The sequence below is a fragment of the Gigantopelta aegis genome, chromosome 12 (assembly GCF_016097555.1).
Source record: "Gigantopelta aegis isolate Gae_Host chromosome 12, Gae_host_genome, whole genome shotgun sequence".
NCBI lineage: Eukaryota > Metazoa > Mollusca > Gastropoda > Neomphalida > Peltospiridae > Gigantopelta > Gigantopelta aegis.
In genome coordinates this window covers 27,641,446-27,650,706 of record NC_054710.1, presented here as the reverse complement: position 1 = coordinate 27,650,706, position 9,261 = coordinate 27,641,446, and the positions used below count along the sequence as shown (strand labels likewise).

Here is a 9,261-nt window from a genome sequence, read left to right as displayed (position 1 = left end):
AAATGTTAAAGGCCCACTATTTAATTTTTGGATGTAAATTTCAAAATTGTCCTCTTAATTGTTTCTGTCCCGGAGCAAGTCACTGGCTATCTAGAGACAGGACCCGGGACGGACATTCTCGAAACTCTAGTGGTATATGAGCATGAAAAACATTATTCAAGTTCAAGTTCAAGTCAATCATGTCAGTCAAGCGAAGCGCGTCTGCCTCGGGTGGTCTATGCTGTCGAGGATTAAGGTGATAATTACAGAATAATAGATTGCCGATAAAGAGGAACGAAATGAGCCTGTGGTTGGTAGTCGGTGCTCGTCCGTGGTGGAGAGACTCGCTACGTAATACTTAATTACAGACACAGTCTGGTTAACTTCAAACATCATTTGTAATAATTGTTAGCGCTGTTTGTTTTTGCTCACAAAGGCGTGAATCGTGTCAAAGTTTAGCTTTTCTATGTATGTATCAGTTAATGTTTATCAATTACTAGTCATTTAGTTATGTTAAAAAATTATACATCACAGATCGAGCAATCTGGGGAAGGATCCGGTAACGTGGGGTTTGCCAGATCGGTTTTAAAAAAGTTCTGCTTTCTTGCCATCCAACCAATCTTGTGTAGGGCCCAGAAATGGGGGTGGGTGGCCAGATTGAAGAAAGAAAGTAGAGGTGCGAAGCGTAAATAATTTTGTGTAAAACAAATGTACTTATAGTGTTATTCGGCATTCAATGTTTTATTTTTTAGTTACGTTCCACCATGTTTTGCCACCTGTAATATACGTCAACGTTACTTTCTGTTATTTATATATGTATGTAACTGTCTTCTTGTTTCTTTTTCTTTCTTTTTTTTCTTTCTTTTTTCTGTCAATAAACAGATGTAGCCTATATGCCCAAGCATATATTTCAAATTCATCTGGATTATCTTTTTTGTTTTATTTACTTACTTTTACAATATACGCAAAATTAATGTAGCTCAGGCGTCGAAAATGCCAACAGCCGGGGTGGGATGGGATGGGATGAGATGAGATGGGGTGGCGTGGGGTGAGGTGACTGACATATTAATTCGCCTTTGAACTTGGGATGCATAGTTTCCAGAGTTCAAATGTAGGCAGCGATGCGCACGCTTCTTACAATATTAAGCGAAATCAACCAGCTGCAATGCAGTTTCAAATTTGAACTCTTATATATTAATTTCGAAAATTCGAACTCTATGAAACTCGAATTATTTCCTCGACCCCTTCAAGATCAAGTTATCGAAGTGTGACTGTGTGTGTGTGTATAGATAGATAGATAGATAGATAGATAGATATATAGATGGATTAGATAGAATATATAGATAAGATAGATCGATTAGATAGATTACATAGATAGATATAGATAGATAGATAGATATAGATCAGATAGATATATTAGATAGATTAGATATAATAGATTAGATAGATTAGATCAGATAGATTATTTAGATAGATAGATAGATAGATATACAAATAGATAGATTGATTAGATAGATAGATTAGATATATTAGATATATAGATTAGGTAGATTAGATCAGATAGATTATTTAGATAGATAGATAGATAAATAGATATATAGATATATTAGATAGACATATTAGGTAGATTAGATATATAGATTAGTTATTGGAAAGTAAAATGGGGTTTGGGCTTCTACAAATATCAGATTGACAAGTTGTGGTGCACTGGTTGCAACGAGAAAAACTAATTGAATTGATCCACCGAGGTGGTTTGATCATGCGACGCAATCAGCTCAAGGGAGCACTCCCCCCCCCCACCCCCACCCCACCCCCACACACACACTGCAAGGAGTAAATACGTAACGAATATAATAATTATCACCTCGTGTAAGCATGTAGACCTCCGAATCCGAGCAGAAATCGGCCAACAGATTTCCGACCTCTCTTAGCACTTGGTCTTTGTCAAGAGCCCGTTTAGGAACCAACCAATCTTCAGTAGTCTGTATAACGTCATTCTTCAACAAAGAAACAGTGAAACGAGTTACTATTCGGTTCAAGGCTTAAAGCCATATTCTTGGGATTGTTTTCTTATTTATCCATTTCCATTAAACCATAAGTTTTATTTTGTTCTTACTGATAATCGTTAGTCTTCAATACCGTTTGGTCATATCCGCGAACTTCGTCATACAGAAAAATTAAGTAGTCTCGGTTTTAACACCGACCAGCAGGGTTTTTTCCACAGATTGGTGTTACAAACTAGTATGGCTTAAAACTGTCATTGTAGTTGACGGTAAAACCGTTGATAGCGAAAACACTCGTACGTATTTCGGTATAATTGTAAATGACGTCACAATAAAAAATATATTTTCCATTTTGATACAGTGAAGCTTGCTTCTCTCTCACTGGTTTTTGTTACAAAATAATACAAATTCGATGACAGAATTGTATGTTATATAAAGACTAACAACGACAGTCGCTGGTAGACATAGCATACATAAGCATGTTTTGAGTGTGTATGTGTGTGTCTGTGTGTGCTTGTCAGCAAATGATGTCATCATATGGTGAAGCGAATTTAACTTGAGTTTTCCATATAATGCATTTCTCAAGAGTTTTAAAAATGTTGTTTTTTCTCCCTTTTTTTTTTTGAGGGGATGGGGTGGTGGTGGTGGTGGTGGTGGTGGTGGTGGTTCTACACTAACATAATATTAAAAAAATAAAACCATACTCCACTATTAAAAGCCTGTTTTGCGTTTTCATATGTATCTGTAGTCCCAAGAGGTTTCACCCAGCAAGACCGTTTTATTGGGTCCTTTATGGCAACCAAACCCTGAAATGTGTCAGTGTAGCAATAATAATGATAATAATAAATATTAATAAAAACAATAACAACAACAACAACATGTAATAATAATAATAATAATAATAATAATAATAATAGCAATAATAATAATTGATACTGGAGAGAGACTTAATTTTAATTTTAGCCTTAAAATGACAAATATGTCAAACATTGTATCAAACACGGGACAATGTTATTAATGTACTAAAATATACAAATATACAAAAGTTCTACCAAATGTATTCTAATAATCATAGAATTATAATACGTATATATAGTGTGCCATGCTTCAACGTCATCGATTGTTATATAAATAGTTTGGCCCATCATTGCCAGTTCTAGTCTACGACTATTCTTCACTGATCTCGTATCATATTGTATTGCATTTTATTACATACCTATTCAACGTTACTATAGTGATAAAGACATTTTGAAACAGTGTGATCAATTTAGTTTGTATTGCACATATGTGAGATCTGGGCCGGATCTTTTAAATGATGAATTCCCTTTTTATATTCACTGCAATTAGCGCCTTTTATTTACTGACGTCATATATAATTTACAAATTACGTCACATCGTAGTTGAAACATTACACACGCTGCCGCAGAGTATGATTCTTAACGTTAAGCAAACCAATGAAAGGAGTTTTCATAGATTTAACAGTATTGTTATGACGTTAACTTAAAAACCGTTTTTGTAAAACATAAAAGAAGGTATGTAATAAATACGGAACTTCACATACGTAGTTTTCGCTTCCTATTTATTGCAATCGTTTATTGTGCGAAATAACATACAACTCGACCGCTATGCGGTCTCGTGGTATATATTCTTGCGCAAAATAAACTTGTGCAAACAACGTGCATGTATATGAAGTTCTCTATATGTATTGCATTGTATTGTTTATTGTTTATTATTATATTATTATTATTATTATTATTATTTTAATGCATGCTTTTTGTTCTGTGTTGTTTAATTCCACAGCCAATTCATTATTCAGATATATTTATTTTTTAGTAATACTTAATGCAGTAAATATACAGAACTTCACATACGTTGTTTTCGCTTTCTATTTACTGCACGAGTTTATTTTGCGCAAGAATATATACCACGATACAACGTATGTGAAGTTCTGTATTTATTACATACCTTCTGTTATGTTTTACAAAAACGGTTTTTAATTTAACGTTATAACAACACTTTGTTAAATCTATGACCAAAACTCCTGGCATGGATTCATTTAACGTTAAGAATCATTCTCTGCGGCAGTCTTGTGTAATGTTTCAAATACGATATGACGTATTTTATAAATCATATATGACGTAAGTAAATAAAAGGCACTAACTGCAGTAAAAAGAAAACGATAATTCCCCATTTAAAAGTTCCGGTCCAGATTGCACATATGTACGATACAGGATAAATGTATTGCACGGTTTCAAAATGCCTTTATCACTATAGTAAGATTGAATAGGTATGTAATAAAGTTTATTATAAACTATATACTAATAGAATATATCACCGTTGTGAGGTATAGATAAGGCTATTCCAACCCGAGGGACAAAATGTTTTTTGTGAGGGTCTAGGTTTACCGAGGGCCATACAAAAACATTTTGTCCCGTGGGTTGGAATTGTCTTATCGTTATCTCACAACGGTGTTTCATTCGTTTTCTTCCCCATTTAATTACAGAAACAAAACATTAATTTTGTACGCTACGGTTTGTTTATTGTAGAACGAATCGTATGCATTTCACCTGCAAATTCATTTAATCATACGCGGAAAAATATAGTCCACCTTATGCAACGACATAAATATGTAACAACTTACCAATAAATATAAAGTTGAAAATATTAATTTGTTTAAATATTTTTAAAATAATGATACAACGTGAAATGGCAAACAGAATTTTGAAAACCATGAGTTATGACGTCAATCGTCGTACGACATGAGTTATGACGTCACGCGTATGTAGAAATCGTCTAACCCTCGGGTCGGACAGATTTATCTAGCCCTAGGGTCAGACAGAATTTTCTTGCACCGTGCAAAAGCTGGATAACCCTGTCCAGTGGGCAAGAATAAAAATGTCTTACCTCTTCAAAGTCATGCAGGTTGATTGTTCGCACAGAGCACCGTTTACGATCTTTCACTTCGTCAGGAATTATTATCATGTTGCGTCGATTGAGACCGACAGTCAAGCGGACTTTATTACCATTGTTATTGCCTGTCACAAAATTCCACTGGGTAAAACAAAAACAAAAACCCCCATCAAAATAAGTACTGTATCTCAAAATATGTCATGGTTAATGCCTTGACATAATACATCGTACAACTGCCGAATTGAAAGCAGTAGGCAATGGCAACGACGACTCGTTAATGATAATGAATTTTGTAAAGTCTAAGGAATGTTACAGAAATTAATAATTATGTTTAGGATATAAATTTAATTAAATATAAGACAATTTGGCTATCATAATCCACTTACGCTGTACGAACTTACGTACGTACGTACGTATGGACTTAATTTGAAATTTCACTTTTCAATGATCAATTTTAAACTTTAACTTCAGTTTCTCTAGAATCTACCAGTAGCTTTTAGTTTTAAAATGGAATGTGTTGATATTCATTGGCGATTGCATAAAATGTCAAAAGTTGATTTGCGAGATTTTGAGAGAAATTGACCTACCTCTGTGGAATCACATCCCAGAGATCCTCCAAACGCCAACGCCAGGACACAAAACAAAGCAGCGAACGTCATAGTCAGTCAATCGTCAGAATATCTGAATCGTATAATCATGGTTATCGTAGCATTACGCAAATATCGGTGTGATGTGATCCACAATGCAGCCGCGACATGTGGCATTGTGTTGATCACGAACTTTGCCGTTCGGTTAAACAACGACAACAACAACAACAACAAACACAAGAACAGTTGAAAACAACTGCATTATGGGATATGGTATCTAAGACATTTTCACACACACGCGCGCGCACACACGCACGTACGTATGCACACACACATGCACGAGTGCCCACATAGATATACACACCAAATACATCGCCCTCAAAATGAAGAATTGTTTACGAGAAAATTGAGGATAATATGTGTTCATCTTTTCACGGTAATACTCCAAAACAATATAACATTTTGAATGTATTTTGCAGAAGTCATACACTAGAAACTAATATAGGCTGTTATGTATATACGTATGTATGTGTGTATGTTTGTATATATGTATGTATATTTACACATGTATGAATATTAATTTTAAAGGGACATTCCCGAGTTTGCTGCATTGTAAGATGTTTCCGACTTATAAAATGTTTGTACGATTAAACTTACATATTAAATATATTTTCTTGTTTAGAATATCAGTGTCTGTATATTCGATGTGTTTCTGGTCGTCTTAATATTTCTAAGAAGCTGAAACTGGATTTTGTATTCCAATAATTTCGTACGTACGAAAAAACAATATTTTAGGAAATAAAATCAAATTTAACCTAGTACAAATATTAGAACGATCAGAAACACGTTTAATATGCAGTCACTAATATTTTATGCAGAAAAAATATATTTGATATGTAATTACAATCGTTAAAAAATCTCTGTTAGTCGATAACATCTTAAAAATTGCAGCAAACTCAGGAATGTCCCTTTAAGATAAATTGTAAGAAGATGTATCAGGGCTCCCCAACCCTGGCACTGCCTTGTGGTCTGGGGACAATTAAAAAAAAATGATAATAAAAAAATACATTAAAAAATAGGCTGTTAGGAAGTAAACAAAGTTAGAGCTATTATACTCTTCAAAAGAAGTAGAGGAAGATTATTTCTGTCAATCTTTTTCATTCTGTTGATCATACAGTTGTTATTGTTTTGGGTTTGTTTTAGTTATTTTTATTGTTTGAATTTGCGATTTACTGATTAAAAAAACGTCAACTTTCAAATCTTACTTCTTACTCCAATCGTCCTTTAAGATCTTTTGTGGTCATGAAACCTAGTGTAATACTGAACTACCGGTAGAAATAACTGCCCAATTAATTCACTATTATTATATAACCATTCCCCACAGCTAATATACCTGACAATTTTGGCAATTGTAAATTCTTATTAGAGTTCCCCTACTTTTTTGAAGAGTATATAAACATTGGGACACATAGGATATACAGCCATGAACATTGTGAGCAAGCAAACGCACTTAATGTCATCTGTTGTCATCAAGGTGGATCTGCTAAGCATGCTTTCCATAAACTTTGAAGGGACAGATCAATATACACGCTCTGTTACAGGACGTCTGTATCGATCTGCATCTGTTCCTGATTTTATGGAAAGCAAGCTTTAGGCGGGAAAAGGTTACAATAGCAACACACTCAGGACAGTCTCTGTAATTAAATGAGAGAGAAAGGCAGAGAGAGAGAGAGAGAGAGAGAGAGAGAGAGAGAGAGAGAGAGAGAGAGAGAGAGAGAGAGAGAGAGAGAGAGAGAGAGAGAGAGAGAGGGGGGGGGGGGGGAGGGAGAGACAGACAGACAGACTGACAGAGAGACAGAGACAGACAGACAGACAGACAGACAGTGATAGCGAGATACTAAATTCAAACGGACACCATACACGCTAACCTGGATAACGTTTTCTTCAGTATCTTGTGTGCTAATACAGCGAAATGGAAATCACGGCTCCTTTTATTTCTGACATATGGCAACATTTGGTGATAAGTATAAAAATTCCCATAGTCTAATATTTGCTGAGTAAACATAAATCTATGAATCATGAGCATATGTTGTGTATGCGATATGAGATCTGGGGGAGGGCGCTGCCCCCCCCCCCCCCCATTTAGGAAGCTGATCACTTTTAGGGCAAAAACGGGGGGGGGGGGGGAGGGGGGTTGGAGGGGTGCAGATCCTATCATATTATTGTGTTTCTCCGGAGACAGTGAAGTATATAAAAAAGAAAATATTTAAAAAAAAATGAATTCAGACTATTTTTATGAAAAAAAACAACAATGATTGCAAATCACAAAAATAAATCAGCTAAATGATACAAAGGTTTCAAATTGATAACATATTGTACCCAGTGCATCGATCTGTGGTACATGGAAATTTCACAACAACCTGTTATGAAACGCACAAATAAAAAAATGCATTATTATATTTTAAAACTGATGGTAATTTTGCATTTGCACAGGTGCGGAACCACGGTTAGTCGCTGGGGTCTCTTGACCACCCCCTTTTAGAAACTATTAGGGTCACAGGCCCGTAGCCAGCCATTTTTGTCGGGGGGGGGGGGGGGGGGTGCGTTGAGATATTGGGTGGAACTAAATTTATATCGAATCCAGCGACGGAAGGGCGCGAAAGGTCTAGGGGGTTCGGGGGCATGCTTCCCCGGACATTATTTAAATGCAGATGCTCAGAGGTGCATTCTGGAGCTATTTGTGATCGGTTTTTAATATTTTATTTCAGGTATTTTGAAGTCGTAGCGCGTACATGTTTTGATAAGACTTCAAGAGCAGTGTACTTTAAATGTGTGGCACGTTGTGAACACACATGAGATTATATATAATTATATGTATGTAAAAGATTTTACTACTGATGTGCATACTACTTTATATATAATCAGAATTTGTCGAGGTTCTGTCCTGACAAGTATCGATTAATTAGACGAGTTTGATATTTTACATATTAAGAAATACGAGTAGCGAAATCTATGTATCGTATAACACTTCTAAAGTAAGATTTTAATTCGATATTTAGTAAATCAAAGTTGGTCGCCTCACCAGTAATGTGACGTCACGCATTGTAACTAAATTTCATCAAAATGTTAAACTCGGGTACACCAGTCTTGTTGGCTGTAAACAAATGTTCCATTGACACCAAAACATTATTAACCGAGTTGATAAATAGAGATTATTATACGACCTTGTGTCGTACTGGTTTTACGAAACGAGTGTCAGGATTTGTGTATTGCTCGAGCGAGAGCGAGGGTAATACATGAATCCTGACACGAGTTTCGTAAAATAAGTACGAGTCACACGTGAATGTAATAATGTCTTTATTATCCATAATAATATTATTGTTGTTTTCTTTATGAATAACTTGTAAGACCCAACTCAAAATGTTTTAGCCACAACTAGAAGGAGACGTCATATTTCAAATGCAAAGTCTGAGCTAGGACTGGAGAAGCAACGTCATGTTGTGACGTCGCTTCCCATAATTACGTCATTACACTTGTTATTATACGTGTGCTTCGTATGATTATTATTAACGCGGTTATGTTGAACCATATGGATAATAATGGTAAATATATCGTCTTTGGTCAAGCCGGCGAATGGTGAAGTCGCACTCTGTGTTGCTCCCATTTTAGTAGTAATTTGTTTACTTTTCTAACTGTTTAATTGGCTAATTATTTAGCCAATCAATCCTGAAGCTGTCAGAAGAATTAATTAGTATATGTAAGTCTGTTGTGTTTTTTTGCGT

General features: G+C 35.3%; 1 protein-coding gene across 1 annotated transcript; it reads right to left on the bottom strand.

Moving 5' to 3' along the window:
* Positions 1-387: 387 nt before the first annotated feature.
* LOC121385938 lies at positions 388-7,452 on the bottom strand. The gene is made up of 6 exons (XM_041516733.1): positions 7,408-7,452; positions 5,480-5,573; positions 4,887-5,033; positions 2,687-2,788; positions 1,844-1,976; positions 388-443 (listed from the first exon to the last, which is right to left on the bottom strand). Exons 2-6 carry the CDS (start codon positions 5,549-5,551, stop codon positions 388-390), a joined length of 510 nt encoding a protein of 169 aa, XP_041372667.1. The 5' UTR covers positions 5,552-5,573; positions 7,408-7,452.
* Between the last annotated feature and the right edge of the window lie 1,809 nt (positions 7,453-9,261).

Bases quoted from the DNA above. Each gene is read 5' to 3' on its own strand.
- LOC121385938 (XM_041516733.1), bottom strand. From the start codon at position 5,551: ATGACGTTCGCTGCTTTGTTTTGTGTCCTGGCGTTGGCGTTTGGAGGA. The intron at 2,789-4,886 runs GTAAGACATTTT...GACACATTTCAG, and splicing joins ACCTGCATGACTTTGAAGAG to GGTTTGGTTGCCATAAAGGA. The intron at 444-1,843 runs GTGATAATTATT...ATACATACATAG, and splicing joins GGTCTACATGCTTACACGAG to AAAAGCTAAACTTTGACACG.